Source organism: Molothrus ater, chromosome 7 (genome assembly GCF_012460135.2).
Source record: "Molothrus ater isolate BHLD 08-10-18 breed brown headed cowbird chromosome 7, BPBGC_Mater_1.1, whole genome shotgun sequence".
Classification (NCBI taxonomy): Eukaryota; Metazoa; Chordata; class Aves; order Passeriformes; family Icteridae; genus Molothrus; species Molothrus ater.
Genome location: NC_050484.2, coordinates 22,644,519 through 22,671,299, shown reverse-complemented (window position 1 = coordinate 22,671,299; position 26,781 = coordinate 22,644,519). Strand labels below are relative to the sequence as shown.

The 26,781-nt window shown below is 56.0% G+C and overlaps 2 protein-coding genes across 2 annotated transcripts in view; both read right to left on the bottom strand.

The window, feature by feature from the left end:
- Positions 1 to 1,878: 1,878 nt before the first annotated feature.
- CRYBA2 (crystallin beta A2) lies at positions 1,879 to 8,425 on the bottom strand. Its single transcript, XM_036386513.1, has 5 exons — positions 8,402 to 8,425; positions 4,096 to 4,262; positions 3,542 to 3,683; positions 2,354 to 2,496; positions 1,879 to 2,026 (listed from the first exon to the last, which is right to left on the bottom strand). Exons 2-5 carry the CDS (start codon positions 4,254 to 4,256, stop codon positions 1,879 to 1,881), a joined length of 594 nt encoding a protein of 197 aa, XP_036242406.1. The 5' UTR covers positions 4,257 to 4,262; positions 8,402 to 8,425.
- A 10,565-nt stretch (positions 8,426 to 18,990) lies between these two features.
- CFAP65 (cilia and flagella associated protein 65) overlaps positions 18,991 to 26,781 on the bottom strand; it is a 31,964-nt gene continuing 24,173 nt past the window's right edge. Inside the window, exons 25-33 of the mRNA XM_036386508.1 lie at positions 25,868 to 26,005; positions 25,312 to 25,428; positions 24,589 to 24,726; positions 24,037 to 24,102; positions 22,189 to 22,403; positions 21,686 to 21,835; positions 20,888 to 21,166; positions 20,086 to 20,223; positions 18,991 to 19,517 (exon numbers count right to left, since the gene is read on the bottom strand). Of these exons, the coding sequence (XP_036242401.1) occupies positions 19,481 to 19,517; positions 20,086 to 20,223; positions 20,888 to 21,166; positions 21,686 to 21,835; positions 22,189 to 22,403; positions 24,037 to 24,102; positions 24,589 to 24,726; positions 25,312 to 25,428; positions 25,868 to 26,005 (1,278 nt within the window). The 3' untranslated portion in view covers positions 18,991 to 19,480. The remainder of the gene's footprint in view (positions 19,518 to 20,085; positions 20,224 to 20,887; positions 21,167 to 21,685; positions 21,836 to 22,188; positions 22,404 to 24,036; positions 24,103 to 24,588; positions 24,727 to 25,311; positions 25,429 to 25,867; positions 26,006 to 26,781) is intronic.

The window sequence follows — 26,781 nt, the reverse complement described above, 5'->3', positions numbered from 1 at the left end:
TATATGAGAAATCCAGGAAATAGGGGCTCATGTTCATGGGGGAACAAGGGACTAGGCTGTGGGTCTGAGGGGGATCTAGGAGATGAGGTTCCAGATCTGTGGGGCTACTGGGTATGGAGCCTGGACATGTGGAACACCCAGCTGGAAGCAGCTGCAGGTCCCTCCAGCTGCAAGAGGCGGTCTGCCCCCCACCCCCCACTCCAGTGCTCTCCTCCCACCCCAGGTGGAGCAATAAGGACCCGAGACTTTGCAATGACCCCCACAGCCCACCCTTACTCCCCCATCACAGCCCTGTGTGCAGTGCCCGGGAAAGCTTCACCTGCGAGCCGGCGGTGTGGAGCGGAGCCGAGCTGACGTGGCCCTGGGCTGCCTGCGCCTGGCCAGGTGTGCCGGAATGTGTTTGTGCTGGGGGAGAGGCCCTGCGGCCCGGTGGGGTGGGGCCACTGGGGACACGGAGGAGACGGGGCGGGCTGGGGGCCACTCTGCAGCCGGGATGCCATGTGGGATGGGGATACACAGGGGCTGGGTCTTCTGCACAGCAGCACCGGGGCCTGAGGGGAGAGGGGGCATGCAGGGAAACACGTGTGTGCTCAGCTGTGTGCAGCTCACACACACACACACACACACACACACACAACACACACACACACACACACACACACAAAACACACATACACACACACACACCCACACCCATGCACATGCTGACACACACACCAGGGCTGGGGTCTCTGCACACTGCTGGGTGAGCACCGCGCACAGGCTGACCCCCAGTCAGTCTCCCAGCAGCCTCCTGGGACACTCCCTTTCTCAGAGCCAAGCATGCTTTTAGCAGGGTGGGCATCAGGGAGCCCAGGCATCTGAGGCACTCAGAACTGTTCCACCATGCATCCCTGTCCTTGGTGTGGGGAGCGCCTCGGGACCAAAAGCCTGTGCCCCAGGAGGGCTTTGGGGTGCCAGAGCAGGATAGAAGACAAGGAGGAGGAGAGGGGGAAGAAGCAATGTGCTGGGTGCAGGGAGCACCTTGGGATGGGTAGCCCACACCCCAGGAATGTTCAGAGCCAGATGGAAGAGGAGGAGGCTGGGAAAGAGTGCTGGAGGAGGAGGAGGAGGAGGCTGGGTGGGGCTCCCAGTGTCCCGGAGCCGGATACTGGCACGGATATGCTGGCGTGGCAAGGCTGGAGGAGGAGGACACGCACACACCTGTGAGCATCAAGCCAGGCCCCTACCACCTGTGGAACGCTACCCTCAGACCTCCCCCTGCACAGCCACCTCCTGCCCAGCCCCTCTGTGCCAGTGCCCCCAAGCCTGACACAGCTGTGGCTGCCCCATGTGTTGTCAGAGTCCTGTCCTGCCCCAAATGACCCCTATGTTCTTCCTCCTTCCCAGGCCCACAGCAGGCAGGGACCCCCTTCTCTCTTCCAGAGGGGTGCAGAGGAAGGGGACCTTGGTTTGCAGACTTTGTAGCAATCAATTTCCCTGGCATTGATCCTGGGAGGAGAACCCAGGGTACAACCCTGCTGGATGCCTCTTCCCAGGGCACAACCCTCTTGGTGTCCTCTCCCACCTCCAGTGCTCCCTTTGCCCAGTAAGTTCCCATTTTCCCAGCCAGAACACCACAGCAGTGGAACTGTGCATGGATGAGAGGTGGGGTGCAGAGAGCTCAGCCCAGGGTGGAGCTGGCCATGAGCCCAAAACTGCTGGGGAAGGGGAAACCTTCCAGGTTGCCACCATGGTCCTCCCAGCATGGCAGCCCCCCAAGGAGCCGAGCAGAGGCAGGAGCACTCTTTTTTTTTGACAAATGCCTTTATTTGCTACCGGATAGAGGTCTATTGCACAGCAGCCTGGAGGCTGCAGGGCACACAGCCCTGCCCCAGTTCAGTGCTGGACGCGGCGGATGGATTGGATCTGGTTGGTGTGGGCCTGGCTGCTGTATTCATTGTACTTCTTGAACTCGCCGTTCTGTCTGTCCCGCTCCAGCACGTACTGGTAGCCCCTGTATCCCGGGTACTGGTATGCCACCCACCTGCAGGCAGAGCCTTGGCTCAGAGCCCCAAGCCAAATCATCCCATCCCATCCCATCCCATCCCATCCCATCCCATCCCATCCCATCCCATCCCATCCCATCCCATCCCATCCCATCCCATCCCATCCCTCTGCTTGCCTTGGGAGGAGAGGGACAGAAAATACCCAATGGCTTGTATTTTCAAGGAAAAGGTAGCAGGAATGCATCCCTTTTTTGAGGGGGTCCCCCTTCCACATTGTGGGGTTTATGGAGGTGTTTTATGCAAGGAGGTGCTTCTGAGCCTCTGCTCTTGGCACCCCCAGTCCCTGCCCCGCTGGCTGCACTCACGCTCCGGCGTTCACTTTGATGGATGCCACCTCCTTGTTGCCCCAGCCCATGGCCTGCAGCGAGGGATAGTCGTCACTCAGCTCAAACTTGTGACCCTGGAAGTTCTCAGCCTCGTAGAGGATGACTTTGCTGTCATTGTGGTTCTGCAGAGAGACAGAGCTGGAGGTCAGCAGGAGTGGGTTGCCTTGCCCATGGATAGGGATGTGGCATCAGTGTGACACACACCAAGACACTTTGAGAGGCCTGGGATCGTGAGCAGCTTTGGTGCAATGCATGGGGATGTCCCTCAGCCTGGCACCCCCCCACTGGGACACCCCAGAACTGCCCCAAGGATGCTGCTCTCATGTCCCTGTGGTCCCAATGCACAGCTGTTAGTGAGAGTTAGTGGCTACAACCTCTGGACCCACACGGACTGCTGCCCTCAGCATCACCACAACTCCCCAAGGCTGCAGGAAAGTTCAGGGCAAAGCAGGATGCTGAGAGAGGTCCCCTCAGCTATGTGGGACCTTTCTGGGTGCTGGACACGGTGGGGTTAATGGCTGGGACACTGAGAGATGCAGCACTGTCCCCCGTGCCCAGCCCCCACATGCATCTATCTGCACCGAGGAGCAGTCCTGCCAGCAAGGAGTGATCTTATCGCATCCCCTTTATTAAAGCCTGAACATATCTGCCTGGTGATTATTAAAAGTTGGGGGGGGACCCCCCGCTCGGAGGCGCAGACGTGCCGCTGCTGCGAGCAGCGGTGTCTCTGCAGATGGAGCGATAGAGCCGCGGCTGCCTGGGCACGCCCCAGCTACCCGCGCTGGGAGGGGACGGGCCCGCACTCCGAGCATCCCTGAGGTCCTGCCAGCTCCTCTCTGTTCATCCCAGCCCCGGGAATCAGGGCTGGGGGACAAGGCCTTGGGACCCCAGCCTGGCAGGTGGCTCTCCAAAGCACAAAGAGCTGGAATTGTGGTTCAGGCTAAATTTTAGACCTAGAAAGCATCCCAGGATCTTTGCAGGGAGATGGGAGCTGGTGGGTGTGGCTACTCCTCCACTTCACATGTACCTCTGTGAACACCTCACCCCTCCATCCCATGGTCCATCTAAGTCATCCTCCAGTCTGTCCCACATTGCCTCCATGCTGGGCTACCTGGAGGAGGCTCTGCCTGCCCTGAGCCCTCCCCCTGTGGGGTCCCAGTAACTCACTGCGCATTTGACAGGCCGGAAGGAGAGGAGGTGCTCGGTCCGGTAGCCACTGTTCCCGCTCCAGGCCTCCCACCGGGGATAGTCACCCTTCTCCAGGATAAACTGCTGTCCCTGGTACTCAGGGTACTCGAAGCCTACCCAGCTGGAAAGAAGAGGAGGAAAACCCTCAGGAATGTGTGACACAGTCCCCAGGATCAGTCAGGGGTCAGCTTCTCCTTCCTGGGCAGGGGACAGAGACTTCCTGCCAGGTTATGGGTCTGTCACAGATGCTGGGGTCCTTGCTAGCAGAAAATGTCCCTTTTGAAAGTGGGGCCCCTCTCTCCAGAGCCACATCATTGCCTCCAACCTACGCCTTGCCTTGTTAAGGTCTCCCTGACTAGCAGATGGGAAAACACAAGGAGCACAAGAAGGGAGGTCTCACGATGAGGCTGTGTCATAGCTGAGGAAGAACTCGGGTGTTCTGGCTCCCTAGCAGCTCCCAAGAGTGCCCTGGGAGCAGCGGGTTTGCTGGAGCGGGGCGTGCCAAGGGGCCGCGGGGCCGGCGGGGCACTTACGGGCCAGACTCCACCTTGATGGAGCGGATCTTGCGGAAGCCGCGCTCCATGATGCTGGGGCACTCCATGAGGAACTCGCAGCGCTTGCCCTGGAAGTTCTCCTCCTCCCACACCGTGATCTTGTACTGCCCCAGGGTGTCCATGGCTTCACTGCTGGTCATACGGGTCTCCCGGCTGCTGGCAGAGCCCCACGGATCACCCCAGGGCAGGTGCCCACCACCAGCCCCCAGCCACCCTCCTGCCTGCTGCTGCGCCTGGGATGCTGGTGGCACTGCCCTCACACACCCCATGCCACTGGCCCCTTGCCCTCCCCACTGGCTGGCATGGGGACATTTCCCATTCCCTTTCCTTCGGTGCTGGGGGATCTTTGTCCAGTGAGCCCCAGGTTGCAGGGAAAATTTGCAATGCCCCATCTCTCCATGTGATGTACCCAGGACTGCCTCAGTTTTTCTTCTCCCAAGCTCCCTGCCGTGGCTCCGGGAGTCATCTGGGTGCGGTGGCACTGCTGGGAGGCGGCGGTGACCGCAGCTCAGATGCGGGTGTAGCCCCGAGGCAGAGCAGCCCGGCTCCTCCATCCCTCCTGCCAGGGTCCCTCCTGCCCGCTGTGGCACACAGCGCCCCGCCACTTGCCCTTCCCCAGGGTGAGCGTTGGCTGGCTGGGGGGCTTGCTGTGGGGCGAAGGGAGCGGGGCAGCGCCTGTGCACGGGGGTCTGGGGGCTCACAGCCTGGTACTTACTTGGTCGGAGGGCAGGGCACAGAGGCGGAGGTGGCGGTGCCGGCGCCGGCTTCTCCTGTGGCCCTTTATAGCGGGCGCTGGAGCGCCGATGGTGCGGCGGCCAGGGCGCTGTGTCAGCAGGCAGGGGACGGGGGCACGGGCGGCTCACCCGGCCCAGACTCCGGCTGTCCATTCCACTTAGGCAGTGTGGCGAGAGCGGCCCCCCCGCGCCCGGCCAGGCTGACAATGAAAGTGCTGGGCTGTGTTTGCGCAGGGGCTCAGGGCACAATGGGCAAAGGGCCTGACGCGCCGCTTTCCTTTCTGCCCCCGGACAATGTCCCCGCTTGGCCCAGGGATTAGGGAGCCAGCCTTTCCCAGGGCACCCGCAGCCTCTGCCAGGGTTGAGGCTGGTGGGAAGGAGGTGCCAGGGTGAAGTGGGGATTTACCATCTGGGAGCCGAGGGGCACTGATGTCCTCACGCTGGAACACAGGGCTTATTTGGGGCTGCTTCTGCCCCTCCATGTGGGACTCTGCCACCATGGGCTCCTTTTCCAGCCTTCCAGCCAGCCCTGCAGGGATTCCTGCGCTGGCTGCAGACTGGGTGCTAATGGACTCCAGTTACATGCTTGTAATGCCCTGAGCATTTCCCCTGGCTTGAGAAAGAGCTCCCTGTGCTCCCACTCACCTCCCACAGGGGCAAGGGACACTGTGCACAGCAGGAGGGGACCGGCTTCGGGACAGAGCTGTGTCCTTCGCCTGGACAGGAGCAGCCCTGCCTGGAACTGCACCATGCCATGCAGCTATCCCCAGTGGCTCCTACCAGGACCTGGGATGGATGGGGCCAGCACAGGCTGGAAATGAGGAAGTAGGCCCTGTTGAGCTGTGAAATCCTGGGTGTCTAGGCAGCTGTTCCTTGCAGCATCCTGTGTAGTCTGTGGTGAGGCTGGGCACTCCCCACCTTCAGCTGGGCAGGTGCCACGCTGGCCACTGGGCAAGGGCCGGACCACAGCACCACAAACCTTCCCAGGAAAACTCCAGCCCTTCTGGGGGTCCTGGGCGTGGGGTCAGCATCACAAGAGACCCGGACATTGTTGGTTATGGAGAATGCAGTGTGAGCAGCTGGAGGTGGTGTTAGTACGCATGGCATCAACAAGAATCGGGGACTGAGGAGTGACAGCAAGGACGGGCTGGGGGCAGGACTTGGGGGTCCCCTTCGTGACCTCCCCACTGCTCGACGGCCCCGAGGCTCGGTGCGAATCCGCGCCGATGCCTGCGGGTCCCAGCAGAGGGTGCAGCCTGGCAGCGGTTGGAGCACGCTCAGCTCAGGGACATTAGTGGCCCTTGGCAAGGGACAGGCGCTGGGGAGGCGACCCTCAGCTTGCGTTGCCTGAAGTGCTCCTAGCAGGGAGGAGGAGATGCTCTTGGAGCTGTCTGGGGAAGCAGAAGGTGGAGGGAAGGATAGGGATGCTCCCTGGAGAAGGAAGAGCACTCTGGTGCAGCCTGGTGGCCTGGGGACATCTCTCAAAGTGCTGGGAGACAGTCTGGGCAGGATTTAGGGAAGTCAACACTTTGGCAAAGGTGAGGCAAGATGCAGAACTAGTGCACTGCAGGGTCTCCCCACGTTGCTGCCCCCCTTGCCTGGGCTGTGAGCACAGAGCTGTGGGGCACTGGTTACTTTGGGGTGCTTGAGGATGAGGGCAGCTGGGGACTCTGAGGTGCAGGGCACTGTGGGGTGTATTACAGAGCCCCAGCACATGAGGCACCACAGAATATGTGGGATGCTGCAAGCTGTTATAGGATGTGCATGTGTGGGTGACTGTATGGTGTGCTACAGCATCTGTGGGGCACTGGGGCTGTGCCACGAGGAGCATGCCAGCCACTCAGCCATCCCCATGCAACATTTGGATAAAAGCACTGGAAGGTGAATGGTGCAGAGGAGAAACCCAGATGCAGACTGTGCCCCTCCCTTGTTCCTCAGCATGTTGTACTCACTGGAAAGTGCTTCACCTCCTGCTTGGTACATTCAGGGCAGCCACGTGGGAGCCACAGCCACATCAGGGCACAGGATCAGTGGGGTCACTCACAAGGAGACGTCCCTGGCTGCATCCCAGAGTGCTGATGCAGCCTGTCCTCCCTGGGCCATCTCCAGGTGGTCTCTGTCCCCAGCCAGCATCCCCTGGCTAGGTCACTGCAAGCCCCCAGCCAGCCCTGCCCATCTGGGGCCAGGGGCAGAGGCAGGCTGGTGCGGGGGCAGGCAGTGACTCTGCTCAAGGGCAGCTGCTAATGCTGGCTGTGGGAGCTGCTCAGCACTCGCCCAGGGCCTCCTGCATAGGCTAATTTAATAAGGGCCCCTCGTAGCTCCCAGCTCAGCTTGTTCCCTGCACTAGCAAAACAGATCATGTTTCTCAGTGCCACTGGGCACAGCGTGGTGGCCCGGGGGCACGGTGGGAGCACAAGGGCACCCAAGTGCTCCCTGCCAAGCCCAGACCGTGGGGCTGTACCCCGTGCCTTGGGCAGGCACTGGTCCCAGGACAGTGCACAGCTGGGGGAGCCGAGCAGGCTGAAGGTCAGCCAGCCACGAGAGAGGTGAGGCAGGTGCTGCCCGGGAGCCCTGAGGCTGATGCCGTGTCTGTGGCAATACGACTGTACCCATTGATGGAATATCTGGGCAGGCTGGCCAAGGCAGCACAGCTGTGTGTGGTCCACCTGGCTGGCACCATGGGCTGAGCCCTGGTCACACCCTGCAAGGACCTCTAGCTGCTCTCTCCTTCTCCCCAGCCCAGCTGGGGGGCTGGACCAGCACTCCGGGGGCTGGAGGTCTGGGGGCTGGGCCCAACAGGAGCAGATGGAGCTGGTGCCGGCCCCTGTTTGTCTTTCTTCCAGTTGCCTGGTGCTCTGTTTGTTCTAGGGATGGCTTCCTGCTGTCAGGGCCAAAACAGGTGGCTTTTATTTGCAGGGTCTGGCTGATTAGATCAGGGGTGGTGTGTCATTGCCCCCACACAGCCCCATTGCTTCCTTTTTCCTCTGCTTTCTCCCCCAGCCTCATTTCTGTGGGAAACCATCCTCCTCGACAAGGATGCAAACACCCTCCTTCTCTCTACAGTCACCTGTGCTTCAGGGCTGCTCTGAACATGGCCACACCAGGACTGGTTAATCCCAGCCAAAACCCCTTCTTCCACCTGTGAATCCTGGATCCCAGAGCCAAAAGGGTTGCTGGGATCCCCAGTGCCACTTGTCCCCTCCAGAAGCTTTGCTGGCCACATGAGCCATAAGTGTACAGCACACATCTGCCACAGGAGCCTCCCCACAGGCACTGCCTCACACAGGGAGCCCTGGCACTTGCCAGCTGCCCCACAGGCACCTGTCCCCTGTGCACGCAGCCATGCCACCCCTGCAGCCAGGAACCCCAGGACAGCAGGAGCCTGGCAGATGTTGCAGGGATTAGCTCCCACGCAGGTGCACATGCACACCGTGGGCTGCCAGCTGTTCTGTGCCCCTGGCACCACCCCAGGCACGCTGCTCACCCCCTCCTTGTGGGGCTGTGCCCACCCTGCCCTGTGGCATGCACGGCTCTGGGGGTGCACCTGCAGCAGCCCTCCAAGACAAGGATGCTCCCAGGGACGCAGGCTCACCCCGTGCCACCCATTCACCACCCGAGCCTGGCTGTCCCCACATGGGGGTGTGCTCAGTCCCCACGAGCTGCCAGGGGAGCTGTGGCCTCACCTGCCTGCTCCCCACTGTTCCCATGGGGACTAATCCCACCTGAAGGTCAGAGAGGCTCCACCAGCTGCTTACCTCCTGCCTGTGGATTACAGCCTGGGTGTGAGCAGCTGGCAAAGGCTGCTCCCCAGCTGAGCCCAGCCCTGCTGGGGAACTGACAGCAGCACAGAACCAAAAGGGAACCCAGGGTGGCATGTCCCTTTCAGCCTGAGGTGTCCCCTCTGTCACACCCTACCCAGTCAGAGATGCCAGGCACTGGGGCAGAGGAGGCAGTGTCTGCTCCTCTGCTCCAGATCCTGACCTGGAAGGGAGCCTGCTGGTGCCAGCCACTGTGACCTTCTTTCTGCTTGTGTCTCAGCCTGGCACCTCCAGGGCACCCCATAGCTTCAGTGTGCTGGAGAAGCTGGCTGGTCCTCAGAGAGTCCCCAGTGCAGACCAGTCCCAGGGCTGCTGTGGTGGAGACAGGGGAGCACGGGGCAGCCCACACCCAGCCTGGTCTGGAGGCAGCTGCTGTCCTTCAGTACATTGTGTCATTTTGGAGGGACACCACGGGGTGAGCACAGCTTCCCAGGTGCCAGCTTTCCCTATAGCAGCTAGGATGCTGTCATGGAGGTGCAGAGTGCAAGATTAAGGCTGGCAGCCCCCGGCAGCCTCAGAGCCAGGGGATACCAGCTCAGCTGGCACCTGGCCAAGGTCCCACTCCACCCCAGTTCTCCTGCACTGCCCTGTTGGCCACGTCTGCAGTGGCAGGCACCCCAAGCTGGGTGATGCTCACTCACTCAGTGGATGGAAAGGTTGGCGGTGGTGGGTCCCCTCCTCCAGCAGCTTTGAGGATCAGCACAGGTGGGGGCTGAGCCAGGCGCTGCCACAGGAACAGAACATCCTGCCTCAGCTGCCTCAGGGCTCCTGGAGCCAGCAATAGCTGGGCCAGGAGCAGCAGCCCTGGCAGCCTGCTCAGTGTCCATCCCCTGGCAGGCTGCCCACACACTTCCTAGAGCCATGGGCTGGGACAGAGGAGCCCCACCACTCACCCCTTCCCTGGAGGCCCTCTGGGAGGATGGGGCTGATGTGCCCCAACATGCAGGACCAGTATAAGCTCTGGGTGTTTTCCCCCAGCATCTCAAGTAATTCATCAGGGCCCTCCCTTATTCCCTTCTCTAATGGGCCTTCAAAAACATTTTTGGGGGCAATTGTAAAAAATGTCCCCTCATCCCAGTGGTCTGTGGGTGCAGGGGGGAGGATGCCAGGCTGTACCTATGCTGTCCCTGATACTTCCCACAGCCAGGAATGGGTTGGAGTATGCAGAATTCCTGTAGTTTCACCACAGCAGAATTCAGATCCATGCCTGGGACCCACCTCTCCCATCCACTCTGTCTGACAGAGGGGGATAAGCTTGCCCCAGAGCCCAGGCAGACTGAAGACTGCCTCTGCTTATTGTCTTCAGCTGGGGGTGGTGTGTGGGGTGGATTCATTGCCTGGTGACAGTATCTGAAGCCTGGCAAGGAGAGTGCAGGACCCCAACACAGAGTGAGGACAGTCCTTATGCTCTCTGCCCCAGGCCTGGCCATGCCAGGAGCAGGCTGGAGCCAACATTAGCTCATCCCCAGCATCACAGGCAGCCTGTCTCCTTGTGCAAACTGTCTGGGAGCCCACAGTGGTGCTGGGACAGACTTTGAGGGGCGGGGAGCTCCTGCTCTGCCTGGGCACCTCCTTCAGGCACAGCAGAGATGTGCCAAAGAGGCTGAGTGGGGTCAGATGAGGTCTAGGGATGCTCACACCACCCTGGTTCTCAGCCCCTGAGGTGCCCACACAGCCCTGGGGGCTGGTCCCTGCTGGGGCACTGGTTTGCTGAGGGCAACCAGCTGCCTCTCCCACATCCTGAAGTAAAGCAGGGCTTGCCCCAGGATGGCACACCCCATCCGGGCTGGGCAGGACATGAGCAGCCCAGAGGCTGCCAGCAGCAGTGAACACCTCTGCTCCCACCCATACCTTCAGCTGCACACACCAGGAAACAGAGCAGCAAGCACAGCAGGGGCATGGCCAGCACTGTTCATCTCAGCAGAACACATACATGGGCACACACAGGACATGGATGCACCAGCTCTGCCCTGCCTGCCAGGGAGGGCACACACACCTATGCAAATACACAGGCATGCATGCACATACACACCTGGGTGAAACTACACCTGTGTGTAAATCCAAACCTGGGCACTTGCAGCTCCCCAGTGCTCCTCCTGCACCCTGCCCTCTCCATGCAAATCCTCCTGGTGAGGAGCTGTGCCACGGAAATCCCCAGCCCAGGCCCCAAGGTCCCCAGAGCCATGCCACTGGCCATGCAGAGCCTGGGGTTTGTTTGGGGAACAGCACCACCCAGCACAGACAGCAATACCCTGCTGTGCCCCATCCCATGCCAGCCTCGGTACCCACGGCACCAGCACTGGCTCTGACATGTAAAAGTGGGTGTTTAATGCCTCTGGCTCTGCCTGTTGTGAGGAGCAGCTCACCCTTGGGTGCCAATCCTGCCAGAGTCATTCCCCAGGTAACACAGCCCTCAGGGCAGTGTGGCTGCTGGGGGCCATCCCACCTTGGAAGGGTTTCACAGCTTCCCAGTGCCACTGGGCTGGCAGAGCTGGGGCAGTGACTGCAGCTGGGAAGGTGGCAGGGGGACAAGCAAGCCAGGGCACAGACAGCCCAGAGGAGCTGGAGCAGGCAGGTGAAGGCAGAGGCGGCATGGCTGCATTTCACAGCCTTGCTCTGCCTGATACCATCTCCACCAGGCTCTGCCCCCACAGGGACACACGTGCAGCCACTGGAGCACATGGACAGCAGGGTCTGGCTTTGCTCAGAGTTATTAATCATGTTCTGTTTGATCCCAGCCTGAGCAGGGCAGCTGCAGAGGGTTGTGCATATTGGGGGATGTGTTGTGCTTTCTCAGCTTTTCAACTTTGCCAGGATTGGTAGCAGGGGACACAGAGCCTGGAGACACAGCCCCAAGGGCCCATGACCACAATGATCTGCATTGTGGCCAATCACTGCATTGTGCTGGGGCTGTTCCCAGGCTGGGATGTACCCTTAGCTCTGGAGGGATGCAGGGAGCGCGGCAACCTTGGAGATGCTCTTTGATTTTGGCCCCTACCTACACCACCTGATGGAAACTTCCCAAAGCGTCTGCCCAAGCAGGAAGCCTAGGAGGTGCCTCATCTCTGCCCCTTGCAGGGGCTCTCCAAGGAGGCAACAGGACTCTCCTGCTCTGGGACCAGTGCTGCTGAGCTTTGTCCTGTGCATAGCTGCATTGGGGTGAGGGAAAGCAGCAGGAATCATCCTGTCCCTTAGCACACCTGAGCTCCTTCACTCCAACCTCTGCTCCATCCACACTGGGTGGATGGGCTGAGCCTTTTTGGTGTTTGCAGAGAGGCTGCAGATGGGCTCAGGATCCAGCTGTAAACTCAGAGCATCCCTGAGCACAGCAGGACCAGAACTGGATGCTGTGCTACGGAAGTGCCTGTGCCTGAGAGCAGGGCAGAAGCAGCTCAGGGCTGGCAGAGAAATCACAGGCAGAGCCAGGCATATACAGTAGGGAGGTGAGGGATCTTTCCATTCCCAAAAAATACTCTGAGGTGGGAGGAAAGCAGGTTTACTGCTGTCCTATCTCCTAGGTCTCCATGACTCCCTGCAGCCTCCATGGAGCTAGGAGCAGCCCCAAGCTCTGAATGTCTTCTCTGGCTGCTGGGGGAGAGGGATGGGACAGGAGTCCAGGTCAAGCACTTGTGCTTGGAGAGCAGGGCAGGCAGTGAGCAGGGCTGTCCTGGAAGAGACCCACCGGCTTGCCAGCACCACCCCCATACCCTTCCACAGCAGGCATAGGCAGGAGGATTGCCACCAGCAGGATCTGGCACCTGGCCCACAGGCTTCAGGTGAACAACAAGAAACACCTGCCCTGGGCAGTCAGTCCTGGAAGGGCTGGGAAGTGCAGGTCCTGGGAGTGAATCAAGGCAGGGGGAGGCGAGAACAGATGTGACACCCCTCATCCTCTGCCCTGCTCCCTGCTGCCTGCTCCTGCCCTCCCTCCTGCTGCTTCTCTGTCAGCAGCTAAAGCTCCCTTGGTGCCAGCAGACCATTGAGACCTACCTGGGCGCTTGGCAGAGCCTGCCAAACTCCACCCTTGGCCAGCACCGTGCCAGGGCTCTGTGTGCCTGCCATGGCTCTGCAGTGCTGCCAGGGCCAGGCTGCCCTTCCCCAGTAGGCTGCTCCAAGCAGCAGTCAGCCACACAGGCAGGATGTGTGTGCCTAGCGCATTACATGTGCCTGCCATGCCGTGGGCACATGGACACGAGTCCAGCCTACAAAGCTGAGTGCCAGAAAGGCCGAGTGTACCACTGTCACCTGGGTCCCACAGTGCCATGGGTCAGTTCCATGGCGTTCCTGCATGCTATGTGTGGATTGCTTCATCTGTGTGCACTGGCTGCTCACTGCCGCGTGTGTTTGGGTGAGACTGCGTGCTGTGCGCGGCCCCGGTGCCCTTTGCTCCGCACACACACCGGGTGTCCGTGTGGCACGCAGGCTGTGTGTCCGTGTGGCCCGCAGCAGCTGCAGGCAGGCGAGTGCTCCCTCCGCGCTGCAGCGGCTGCGGCGGGGTCGGGTGAGCGCCTGCAGCCGTACGCCTGCAGATGGGCTGGACCTGCCTAACGCGAGCCGAACGAACAAAACGTTCAGGTCAGGTATTGCACGTGGGGCTCGACGCCAGGCAAGTGCAGAGATGCTCCGACTTGGGACAGTGTTGGGCTGGAGGGGTGCTCTGCCCTGGGCTGCCGGCAGCCCCTTCCTCCCGAGCTGGGTCCTTTCAGGCTGGGTGTCCTTTGCTGCACATGCTACTCCAAACCGGCTCCTCCGGGGGTAAAGTCTGGAAAGTGGATGCTTGACACCTGCTGCCTGGGAAAGCCAAACAGAGCAGGGGCAGGTTAACTGGCATGGCAGAGTGGAGAACAGGGAAGAAAGGAAGGAAGGAAGAAAGAAAGAAAGTAAATGGAGGAGGGGAGGGGACCAGAAACTATTGGAAAACACAGGTGAGAGAGAAGAGTTAAGGAAAGGGGACAGGCTGGACGGTGTCCCCCGAGCCCGTCCCCTTCCTTCCCAGGAGTTCGGCTGTGTGACCGGACTGCCAGCCCTTGTCTCGGGAAAGCCCCCAGGATGTTCTCCATGCCCAGTACCCTGTTCCCAGCCAGGCAGGCAGGATCCTGGCCAAGCTGTGCTGGGCTCTAGCAGCTCACCTGGCTCTGGTGACACGCTGGCAGCTGTCAGGTGAGTGGCTTCGCCTTCCCCCGCTGGCTCACAGGCAGAAAATGAGGGTGACGCTGGCTGGATGGGGCTTTTATAGTCCCGATAAAAATAGCGCTGGCTGGCCGGTGATCGGGGGGCCGGAGAGATGTGACTGAGCAGAGACAGGCAGGAGGGCTGGGCTGGCGGCAGCGAGCCTTCTCCCCAGCACACCTGTCACAGCTCTGTGTTTGCTCAGAGCAAATATTGACCCAGGGAAGGCAGGCTGGGCAAGGGAGGCGATTAGCCCACCTAGATTAGAGGCAGAGCAGGTCTCTATGCAAACTCTCCAGGGCTGCCTTTGTTAATGGGAGCCTGATGGGCTGATAGGAGCCAGGAGCCTGGGTTCTGGGGTGCTGGGGAGGAGGAGGTGAGGGGGAGAGGAGGAGACATTCATTAACCTGCACTGGAACAACACCAGCTGTCACTTTTCCACCCACCTGCCTGGCTCACTTTGCAGCAGAGATGAGAGGAGAGCAGGGGGCCAGGGGAAGCAGGTGTGAGGATACTCTCCCTGGGCAGCCCTAGGATAGCAGTGAGTTAGTTACTTGCATTGTTTTGGGCTGCTGAAAAGGCAGGGAGTTGTGAAGTCTCAGGGCAGAAAAAGAAATCTAGTGCCTACCCCAAGCCGTCTGAGTGCCAGTGATAGAAAAGTCTTCCTTGTTCTTACCCCAATCCCCCCACTCATGCTGAAAAACCCCATGGCACACCAGTGCAATGCTCACATGTCTTTTAGAGCAATGCACAGACTTCTGAGCTAGGCAGCAAAGCACAGCTCAACAAAACTTTGGGAGCAACACTCTTTGGGAGTGCTCCCTGCATGGCCACACAGGCCGGGAGCCAGCTGTCCTAACGCAGCAGCTGGAACGGGATGTGTTTCACTCCATGTGCACATGCTTCCCTGTGGGTCACTGCATCCCTGAGTCACAGCACCCTTGTGTCCCAGCTGTGTCACTGCCCAGCTGGTTAACCAGTGCAGACGAGCCTGTGCTGGCTCTGGGAGCAGAGCTCATGGAAGCCAGGAGAAGTTTGGACACTCCTCCAGTGCCCAGCCATGGTGCTCAGCCCTGGCAGCCCTGTGCTGATCTCAGCCAGAGCCAGCCGGAGCTGGGATCTCTCTCCCAGTTACTCTGGCACCCACAGCTCCTCGGATAACAGAGCATGAAGCGCAGCAGCAGTGGCAGGAGAAGCTCCTTTGTGCAAGTGCAGTGGCCTGTTTGTTTGTGCAGATGGGTGTGTTTGTGGGTGGGGAGGGGGTAACGCTGCTTTAACCCCCACGGTGTACACCTGCAGGAGTTTGTCCTGGGTGTGCTTTAGAAACCATTGCTCCCTCCAGAGCTGGAGTGTACTTGCAGGCTGCAGTAAATGGATTCCAAATGTAAGAGCATAGTGGCAGATCCTTAGCAGCCACTGCCCCCCAGTTCTTCTTCCTAGGAGACTTAACCCTCTCACACTCGCGATTTTGAAAGGCAGGCTCTATCCCTCCTGCCTGCTGCTGCCTCTGCAGCCTGGGGTCCCCCAGGCCTGGCTGGAGTGATGCCAACATGCTGCCCTTGCTCATCCTGGTCCTTTTTCAATAGTTTTGGCAGCAAAGGAAATGCAATACTACCAATACTCTGAGTTGGGATGACGTGAAGAAGTGTGATGTTCCCCCTCCTTTTGATGCTGTACAGGCTGTGATGCTTGGACTTACATATTTCTCCTTTCCTGGTATGGGAATTGTGCTGGACAGGACTCCCACCCCTCCCTGCCCTGGCACACACCAGCATAGCAGAGCTGCAGCTCCTGGCATAGACTGCCCTCTCTTTCTGGAGAAGCAAAAAACCCCAAATACCACAGGTGCTGCTGCAGTGCCAGTAGACATCTCCAAGCCTATATGCTGTGTCAGAAATGCTCTTTCACCCCAGCTTCTCTCCTGCAAGGGCAGGGAGGGCCCCACCATTCACTAAATAGCAGCAAATATTGTCCTTGCAGGGCTGATTTACAGAAAACACGAGTAAAGCAGGTCCCTTGAGCTTGTAGAGTGCCCTGCACGGCACTGCTACCCTGGGGAATGTCTTGCTTCTGTTCTGGCATCTCGGGGGCAGCATTTACCAGTTTGTGCCCTTCCCTGTCAGGCAGGTGGGCAGCACCTGAACTGAGCTCTTAGTAGGGCTGGCCTTGGAAAGGCAGCCTCAGCCTCCTCTTGCAGCAGCCCAGGGCTTGTGCTGCCTCAGTGTCCCTTGAGGACTGACTAGCTCACAGCAGAGCACCTCTTGTGTCCATCAGGAGCCAGCATGGTGCCCTGGCCTGGCCTGAGCATGGCTCCCAATCCCAAGCACCAAAGTGACACAGCTGAGCCAGCAAAGCCCAGTGCCTCGGAGACAGGAGGCCAGGGGTGAAGGATCTGTCCAGCTTTGCCAAGGGTTTTGGAAGGATCACCACACACCCTCACACTTTTGCTCTTCAGACACTGCAAGCTGGTCAGGGCAGGACTTTTCCAGGTTCCTTGTACAGAGGGAGAAGGGGATGGTTCCAGCCAGGGAATGGTTGATTCTTTGTCCCCTAACACTGCTGTCTTCCTCACACTGACACAGAGACCCACCAAGTGGGACTTTGCAGGAGATTCAGGCTCCCCAGCTGCAATGGGACAGACACTCTGTCAGGGAAGCCCAAGAGCAGTTTTGTTCCCTTCCCTTTATCTCCCAAACAATAGCACGATTCAGCAGGTGTTAAATGTTTTAATGGGATTCAGGATAGCTTCTGTTGCCCACCTGCCCCAAGGCCATTTCAGCCCTCCCTGGGAGCCAGCAGTAACAGCCAAGAAGAAAGCTCCTGTTGTGTGGTGCATTAACTGCCTGATGACTGAGTGCTCCCGATAATTCCCACAAGGAGAGGGGGAGTCCCATTGGCTTGCCAAGCTCGTGCTCAGCCATAGGCGTGCTGGCTGTGTCCCTGCCGGGAGCAGTCCCGTGGGAACATCATCCATTTCACTGCCCAAACACCAGTGGGAAGAAGCAGGGCCTGTACCTACAGTATTTCTGTTGGAGAGATGTGCTCTGTTGGGCAGGGGCCAAATCCAGCCCTGGGAGACAGTACAACAAGCTCAAACTTCCTTCTGCCTGAGCCCCAGATGCCATTAGCAGAAACAGGACTTCTGCCCTCTTTTGGGTGCTGAGCTGGGCTGTGAGTCTATAGTCCCACAAGTTCATAGCCCTTGGCAGTGGCTACCAACAAAACCTCCTGCTAAGAGAAAGTCCCTCCCTGCCAGCTCTGCACATCTCTGCCCTCCCCTCCCCATTGCCCCAAAGATCCAAGTGAGAGAGAAGCCCCCGGGTGAGAACATCCACACTAAGCAGAGCTCACCCCCAGCACTATCTGGGAGTGCTGCTGTCTCTCTTTGCTAACAGGACAGTGATGTGGTTCGGTCACACGTTGAAGTGTTTTCCAAAACCAGGGTCAGGGTCTAGTTCCCAGCCTGAAAAGAGGAATTGGGAATTTCCCCAACCTTGGAAAGGGGCTGCCTCGGTGCATTTATATTTTAGGATGAGGATAAAAGAAGTAAAGTGTGTGACAGCTGCTACTCTCTTTGCTTAGTGCACTCAGAGTGGTTCTGGTTGACAGTCAACAAAGACCTACAACAGAGGTGACACATGACCATCTCACAGCCCCTAATAAGAGCTGAGAGAAGAAAAATTTCTCTCACACAGGTGTAAATAGCTCTCAAATCTGTTTCCCTGACTCACCTTTTTTTAAGGCATCATCTTTGAGATCTCTCCTACTAGAGTGATGCTTATCAAACAAGTGAATTTCCCTCTAATAGTGCTCCAACAGGCAAGTACAGTGTGAGCACTGTTTTCTCCAGGTCCAGGCTGGGAGCACAGGAAGGTGGGGAGAACAAGAGCTTTATTGGCATAAAAAAAGTCCCTGCACATTTGATGGCACTCGTGCTGTGTCCATTTGTTTTTGGGTGTTACACCAGACTAACACACAGCATTTCCCATGTCAGCTCCTCCAGGTAGTGGATGCAATGGTGCAGCTGCTGTGATCACACAGCACGTCTGAGGATGGACAAATGGACTGACCCTGTCTTCACTGCTCCATGCTGCCCTTGGGTAGCTGGATTCGATCTGCTTTCGGGCAACAGTGAGGTTTCTGCCCCTGCCTTTGCTATCCATTTGGGAACTCTGTTGCAGGACAACAGAGCATCTGCAGTGAGCAAATCCTAGCGAGGAGCCTGGACCAAGGAGAATCAGTCCAAGTGGACTGAACAGCCAGGCCCTGCTGCTGCCCTGAGCTGTGGAGGAAGGAAGTGGTTCTGCATTACCTGTTCAGCACTAGCCAAAGGCCAGAGGAGTACAGAAAGACTGCTGTGATGTAGGATACCTGGCACGCAGAGTGTTGGGAAGGGAGGAAAGGGTTTGCACTTCTCATGAGAAGGATCCAGGACCCATGTGAAGGCCCCAGGCACTCAGGCTGAGTTCAGGAGCTGGCAGTGCCTCTGCTGTATCGCTGACAACAGGAACAGCTCAGCCCTGGGGGTTAGTAATGGTTACGCAGGCAGGGCCCCTGCACAGAGAGGAGTGCTGGGGTGAAGCTGGCTGAGCCACAGTATCCCAGGCACAGCAGGCAACTACCCTCTGCTGAGTGGGGGAAAAACCCTCCACAGTGCCTTTTGCACAGTCTTCTCTTAGGATGTGAGGGAAGAAGAGGCATCTCTGGTCTTGGCTAGGTCCTGGCACTGGGAAACAAGACATGAGGGTTTGAGAGACACACCAAAGCTGCACCCTCACCAGAGCTGGGGGGCTGCATGAGCCCCATGCTGCGGAGTCCATAGTGGTATGGCAGAACAGGGGATATGCTGCAAATGCAGCCCACTGCCTGGCACAGCCATCCTGCAGCTCCTGCCTGGGAGCAACAGCTGGAAGCCAGCACCAGCCTGCTCTGTGCTGGCCACTGGGATTTCTCACAACTCACGCTGCCACCTCCCGGCTGTGACAAACATGCTCCTTCACTGTGACACACCTTACAGCCCGACAGACTCTCCAGGCCAAGCCAGGGCTGAGAGGATCCCCTTCCCTAGGTGACAGCCTTGCAGTTTGGAAAAGGAAGACCTTGTCCAGAGCTCACAAGCCCAGATGCATGAGTTATGTACGTTACACACGGTGTCAGTGTCTGAAGGTCAAGTTGGTTTTATTGGGTTGCTGTGTGTACTGATTGTGCTGCAGCTGCCCCCTCAGAGCAAGGAGGGGAGGAGGATTCAGTACCTGCATCCTGCTGATGCCATCACCTCATTGCCCAGATGTCAGTCCTTCCTCAGCTACATTCCAAAGCAGATTCCACTCCTCTCAGCCAGTACAGACTGAGGATAGTGGGAAATGTCATAGTGGTTGTCCATGTGCTCCCTGTAGCATAGGGTTCTTCTCCGATGATGTGGCCAGCCACAGAAAGGAGAGATCTCATGAACTCTGCCGTGGAGCTGCCAGAGGATTCAAATCAGTGCTGAGAACATAATCAAGACATACCTCCTCAGAGAAAGCCAGCATGCTGAGCTAAGGCCATGGTGTGGGAGGGTCCGAGTTGCTCAGGACATCACAGGGATGAAGAATGGAGAGAGCTGATGTGCTTGAGGAGCTTAAGCAGCACAGTACCCAGCAGCTACACTCTTGAGGGTGGGGATGCAGGGCTGGTGATTCTGAAAAAGAGATGGCAGCTCTGGAGATGACATCTACATCCAACAACCCTCCTCCATTAACCCTCAATCCTATCTCTCTGCACTTCTGCCCAAGCTCGGGCAAACCCATATGCTTTTCACTCAGGTCAAATCTACTTTCCCCACCAGTGGCCATTCCCTCAGTCTAACTAGATCCCACACCTCCTTGGACTATGACAGCTTTGCTCCTTTTCTGCTGTCAGAGGCTGTGCTGCCTGCTCCTTGACCCCTTTTCCCAAAGGACCATCCTTGTGCTAGGCTCTCCAGTGCCTCAGGCCAGCCATTCCCACATAGGGCCCTGCCCCAGAGCTCTATGAGGGTCTCAGGTCCACAGATAGGCTGTACTGTTACCACCTCTGCTCTGTGGCTCAGGACAAGCCAAGAGGGGGCAGGGACTTTGGGAGTGGATTCTTTGTTTTGCACAGGCAGCCTTGGCATTGATAGGCAGGGATTCAGCCAACCTACATGGTCTAGAAAATGGGCTGTGCTTCAGCCTGACATGTTAAGGACAGGTCCTGTCCCCCACCAGAGCACAGATACACTCTGCTACCTTTGGGAGGCACTGGGGGGTAAAGCAATGACCCTGGGCTGGGCTGTCAGCACCACCTCCCCACGACTGGCTTCGATCATGATATTCTGCAGTGTGTTTTCCAGCAGCAGCTCCACGAGGTTCCCAACAGCTGGCTGCCTAGAAGGACAGAAGTACAGCAGAGGACAGCTATCAGAAAGCAGATAAGGCAGGTTGCTTGCTGTGACTCCTGCCAGGAATCATCAGGCACAGCAGTGGAGCACACACTGTTTCCTACACGCTGAGACCAATGAACCAAAGACTTGAACAATGGGTTGCTGACCCTTGTCCCAGAACTGTCACCAGCTGGTGTCAGGCCCTGACCTTAGACAAAGCTTGGTGACCATAGTTTAACTGGTTTCTCCCTCCAAGCTGTGCTGTAGCTGCTATGAGTGAATAATGCTTGAAGCTTGTAGCAGTGTACAAGGGAGCAGCCACAGCAAATGCAAGGTGGTGAAATACTGCAGTGAAAATAAAAGGTAAGGTAAGTACATACTGCACCCCAATGTCTAATGTGGCCTAGCGTGCCTGAGAGTAGACATCATTCACTACCAGCCTCCTGGCAGTGCCCACAGCTCAACCCCAGACACAGTAAACCATCTCTCCCCACAAACCACATTTGGGAGAGGGTGGCTCGGTGGGCTAGCATCCACTTCCACCCAGACAACACATAACACACCCGCAGAAATGCTGCAGGGCTGGAGGAGAAATGGATTTCTGGCCAGGCAGTGTGCTGCCATGGCTCTCTTGACTGTGCAGCTCTTGGCTTTGAGCCCTTCCTCACCTACTTATTATCTCCTTTACCCTCAACTGCTTATGGTGAAAAGTCTCGCTAGACTCTGGCAAATCACTGGGAGAGGCTTCCTGACTCATTTTTCTCCTCTCTCCATCCTTCTCATGGTCAAGATCTGTGGAAGCAGAGACTCTGGAGGGGGTTGGGGAGCCCTGTCTACTGTCCTGGAGCTCTGCTGATTTTGCAGACTGGAACTGGGAGAAATATGGAATAGGCTCATCTTCAATTTTTCTCACTGACTTCTGGAAGTGGCCGTTCTCCAAGAGGCTCCTAGGAAGAGGAAAATAAAGGATAAGTTTCAGCAAATTGACTATCTGTATGACTCAGAGGATTATTACAAGACACCACAAAGCAGAGGAAATCACTGACTGATGTCAGTGTTTAGTCTGTACCTTCTTGCTTTCTGGGCCTAAGGGAAGCAGCAAGAGGTCTTGAGCCAGTGAAACTACCTCTGTTTCCCCAGTGCTGGTTCTTTACATTGGAGGAGCTCACAAACTGAATAGGTGTACCCCAATGCAGCCTGTTTCTAAGATCACAAGGTAGAGTTCCTTGGTTCCTGAGAACTCTGGAAAGATGGGCTCAGCCCCTGGCTGGGGAGGAAGCCCCTGCCTTGGCTGTCACTCCAGGATCTGAGCTCATAGTCCCCAAGACAGCTTTTAGCAGGTGGATCCCCCATTCTGGCAACGAGAGTGCACAGATTCCTCCAGGATTAGCAGAGGGTTGACCATGCTGCAATCATTCTCTGGAGGACAGGGGCTCCAAACCAGGTGAGGGTGAAGGAGCACACACCTGATGACACCTGTGAGTATGTCAGTCACCACCTCCAGCTCTTGTTTAGAAGCAGCAGCCAGGGACAGCCGTTTGCACTCCGTGTCTGTCCTGTTTCTGTGCCCACTTCCATCCGCCAATTTGCTGTCTGAGGGCTTGGAGCTGTAAGGGCTGAGAAAGGAGGAGTTGTTCCATCAGTGGCAGCACTACAGAACCAAACTCTCAAAGACCAGCATCCTTCTAGCACTGCAGCAGCATGTCAGGCAAGCAGGGGAGGGGTGGGAGCTGTTGTATTTCTGACAGGAGCAGGGACACTGTCATAAAAGAGGAACACTGAGCTCTGACAGTTGAGGTCGGGAGAGAAACAGGTCATGTCAGCTAATGCTGGGGAAAGCAAGACACCTCTTACTTAATACTGAGGCACTGGAGAGGAGCAGAGCAGAGCACCAAGTTCAGTGCATATCAGAGCATGGGGCAACCCTGGCTCAGATGAAGCAGCCAATCCAAAAAACTCTATCTCTTACCGGGACAAGAAGTATCTGGGAAAATCCAAGGCAAAGTTGCTGAGAAAGTCCTCAATAGCATAGGACCTGGCTGACACATCAAGGTGTAAGGACAAGGGCGGGGGAGGCTCTGGTTTGACCCACACCTGGCTGGCATCTTTGTCCAATGGCAGCCCCCTCTCAATGCGTCCAGGTGGCTGACTGGGTGTAGGCTGGCTTTTAATAGGGGGTAATGTCTGTTGGAGAGAAAGAAATGGCAAGCATATAGTTGGTCCTTTGGCCACAAGTAGGCTGGTGTAGGTTTGAGCACAGGCATGAGAGCTGAAAGCTCAGCAAGCAGAGCCACCAGATCCTGGGTGTCAAAATGATCTTAGCACCGCAGTACTGATAACAGGCATGAGCAGCCACAGTGGAAATCAGATCTGTTCCCTTCTCACTGACCAGTGTGCCAGCCCCAAATGTCAACAGGGTTTCAGGGTCTCCCTAAGGTACTTGGGGCTGTTGTTCTCCAATCCATCACCATGGAAGCTCTTGCAAGCACACTGGCAGTGCTGCAGGAGAAGCGATGTACATGGATGGAATCCATGGGGAAACTGTCCTCCCCCAAACCTGAAGGGAAACCAGGAACTGACCCCAGCCACACTACATGGGCCAACTTGGGGATGCATTACTAGCAGTCAGATTGGGGAAGTTCCTTAGAGCAGTAGCCAGGATGCCTGGGCCAGAAGGACACTACAGAGATCTGGAGAAGTCCTCAGGCATTGCAGGACTTCAATGATGTTTGAGACACGGCTGTCCTACCTCTGGGAATGAGGTTAGGGGCCTGCACTGCTCCTTACACAGACACAGCAGGCTCCAAATTACCACTAGAGGTTAAAACCCTAGAGGACTAAAAGAAATGTTTTTTACCTTTCTGCAGCCATCCTTATGCTCATCCAGTGAATGCTTTGACCTGTATCACTGATCACACCAAACAGCACAGAGAAAACAGTCCAAGCTAGAGCTGCCCTGAGCTGATTTCTTCACACAGAACCATGCAAGGCTTGCAAAGGCACTCGTGGGGTCTCAGGAGCACTGCTACAGCCTCACTGAGGTGACATTCCTGAGATAACAAGCTGCATCTCCTTGTTGCCTCAGTCCTCTCAGACCCAGCCTCCCCTCAGCTCCCCTAAATTTTTCCACATCTTGGGTTAGCTTTGAGCCCTGTCATTCCCACAGCACATCCTGCTGATGGCTATAGGCACCACTGGCTCTTCCTTTGGGCCCAGGTAGCTCTGCAGAGCACTCACTGGGACCTTGTTTCACACCTTCCCACCACTGCTGGAAAAGCTGTCTTATAGCAGTGCATACAGTTGTGCACTTGAGTGGAAACTGATGAACCAGGCAAACTGAACTTTAAAGCTTTCTGTGTATTTAAACCAAGGCAGCTCCTGTCTACAGCTTCTCCTGAGGAACAGAGCACAGCTCTTCTTGAGGTGTCTGCACCACATTCTGCCAGGGTCCTGCTGCTTTCTGCTGTGGCACACATTCCATTGTGGCCCCAAAATGAAACCAGTACAGATACCAATTGCCCTGTCTGTGTGCATTTTTTCTGCTTATTTGAAACCTTTCCCCCTTTCTCCAGTCATGGGTGCATGTTTGATGCCAATTTCAGTTCCCATTCACCTCAGCTGGAAAGTTACTGGCCAGAGAACACAGCCAGACAGTGTGATTCTTCTGCCTCCTCCAAACAGTCTGTCTCCCAAAGCCTTGAAGCTACAAATCCTGCTGTGCTCCCTGTCCAGACTCCCACACTGTGATATCCAGCATTTGCCTCTTTTCTAAAGCAGTCAGTTTGATTCTACCACGAGTGAGACAGGCTTGACTTACCTTGTATTTCCTGATCACAGGTGAGGATTTTGAAAGATATTCTGTTTCAGCAGAATCTGATAACCTCTGAAAAATAAAATATTAAATAAAAAAAGGGAAGAAGAATTACCACGTGGGGAAGATACAGAGAAGAACAAAAGCTTATGATCTTTTTTAAACTTTGTGCCAGCTGAGAGTCAATGATCTCATCCTCCATTCTTCACTCAGACCACATTCTTACTGCTAGCTACACATTTCTCTCCAGTGTTTATTCATGGTTAAAAATCCAACCATTGGTTTCCAGAGGCATCGGCTTTGTTTTTCCAAAGGCTTCTCATGCACTTCCAAATTTCAGATGGTCACTGGAAATTTCAGAGTTTGTAAGATGATTCTTGGCTAGAAAACAAGATCTCATTTTCCTCTAACCACAGATCAGCTTTGAGGTCTTTAACAAATCAGCGTCTCATGTCCTCTTAACAACTGCCTACGTTTTCCTAAAGAATGTTTCTTGTCAACGCTGGCTGCTGTTTTTTAAGCCAAGCTAAGCTGGTGCAAGGTTTTGAGAGCACTTACCACTGAAGGAGATGTTAGCTTCTTCTTAGTCTCAAGGTCCTTCTCTGTGATGGTGAATTCCACAGCCTGCCGTTCCTTCTCCTTTTCCCACTCACGCAGGTCCCTCTCATACTGAACCAGGGACTCCTGCATGTACACCTAGGAAACAAACCATAACTGAAAGGAGCAGGGCTAGAAAAGACCTCCAAATAACAGTCTGTGGCTCAAGTCCATGCCTGTTTCTCCCCTTCAGGAGGTCCCAGGAAGAAACCCACTTGCTTTCCATGTATTCCAGTGGCAGGAAGAGGAAAAAACAGTGGTATTTTAAGTCTCAGAGAGAGAAGATGTACTCTCTTACCAAAAAAAACCTGGGAAGTGTTGAGGGGGACATTACTGTTGGTCTGTGCCCCCAGTAATATTAAGCAGCAAGACTTGTTTTTTACAGATATCAAGTCTTTGGCATCCACTGAAAGCCATTCCCATTCAAACCATCACTTCTAGCAGCTGGGCTCCCCTCCCAAATCCATACATTGCACAATTACACTTCATCTAGTGAGCCACACAGACAGAAAGATGCTTAAACCATCAGGAAGGATGAAGCTAGGTGTCTTCAGGAGTGAGAAGTGTGTGAGAAGGATTCTTTCAGCTGGAAGCAGCAGGCAGCTGACTGCTGGGGTCAGCCATTTGGGAACCACAATAACATGCCCAGGCCATGGTAATAGACAGGTACCTCTTGGGTCTCACCTCACACACCAGATTTATCCTGCAGAAGTAGGGATTCCTTGTAGGTTGCAGTGTGATGAAGCAAGGGATACTCTCTCCAGGCTGCACAACCCCTGACTTTGGAGCAATCTCCAACACCTGGGTGAAGGGCAGGAGGAGGAGAAAAAAAATTAAATAAAAAAAGAAAAAAACCCAGAGGAGCTATTGCACTGTCCTGGGACCTTCCTGTGTGCTTTCTCTTCACAGGGAACACACCTCTCCTCAGAGGTATGTGGCATGAGAGAGATGCAGTTGATATATTCTAAGAACAAACACGGCTTTTGCTGGCAGACAGAGTCCTGAGGTTTGTTATTACATTTTGTAGTTCCAGCTTCATATAACCTCACCAAAGTCTTTGGATTTCCCTTCTGAATTTCTGTTGTTCCCTCTGTCCTAACCCTTGCCTTCACTTTTCCTTTCATCACCTAGTAGAAAGCCAACTCCCTAGAACTGAGTGTCTTGTTGAAAATCGAGCTGTAAGGTCCTTTCATGGCACAATAGAGATAGGCAGGAAGGCTGTAGATCAAAGAGGACTCACCATTTCTTTAGCATTTATCTGCCAGTTAAACACCACTGCCTTGCTCTTCGAGATATTGTTGAGAAAGACAAGTCGACCAGCTTTGGTGCAGTCTGGGATATTTCCAAGGCAAATCCTGTTATGGGACAAGGTGGCTGCCTGCAGGAAGCAAGGAGAAATCAGAAGGAACAGCAGGGAAGGAAGATGGGACCTAACCATACAGTCATCTCGAAGTCATACTCATCTCTAAGTCCAGCAATTCACAGATTATATCAGGTATCTTTAGCAACTTGAGAGAGTGTAACAATTCTCTCAGCTTTGCTCTGGTTACAGTGACATTACATCAGAAGGCCAGCTGGATTGCAGTGGGATTGAGTGAGCAATGAATAAGACATAACACTGGTGCTGGACAGGAGAGGATCTCAGGAGCACAGAGGACCAGTAACATCCCAGTTCTCTGTGCAGCACTTGCAGTCCAGGCCTTTTCCTACTTCAGCTGAGAAACATGAGGTGTGTGCTTGTGCCAAATCCCTATCAATCTGACTGTGAGTTTTAGGAAATCGATCCCTAATACACCTTGCTACTAATATGCTACTAGTTTGTCCCGTTCTCCAGGCACAACACAATCTCTAATTAAGTACAGTTATCATTAGAGAAAGAAACTTCATTTCAGACAACAGAGCCTTGCAGAATGCCATCTTCATTGTCAGACTGAGGCGGTTTTCAATCATCTTCTCTTTGCTGTTCTCAGGAATATAGTTGCCCTGCTGGAAGCAAAAGAGCAGGTGGAGCTGTGGCTGGCTCCAAGGAAGGCATGCTAATGTCACACAGGTTGAATCCTTTACCTGCCAGGGGAAAGCCTCTGCTGCTACTGTGTAATGCTCATTCACTGTGCTTGGATCTGTGGGTGAGTTTAACAACGGATTGTCCAGGCT

Bases quoted from the DNA above. Each gene is read 5' to 3' on its own strand.
- CRYBA2 (XM_036386513.1), bottom strand. From the start codon at position 4,256: ATGACCAGCAGTGAAGCCATGGACACCCTGGGGCAGTACAAGATCACG. The intron at 2,497-3,541 runs GTGAGTTACTGG...GTCTCTCTGCAG, and splicing joins TCCGGCCTGTCAAATGCGCA to AACCACAATGACAGCAAAGT. The intron at 2,027-2,353 runs GTGAGTGCAGCC...CTCTGCCTGCAG, and splicing joins ATCAAAGTGAACGCCGGAGC to GTGGGTGGCATACCAGTACC.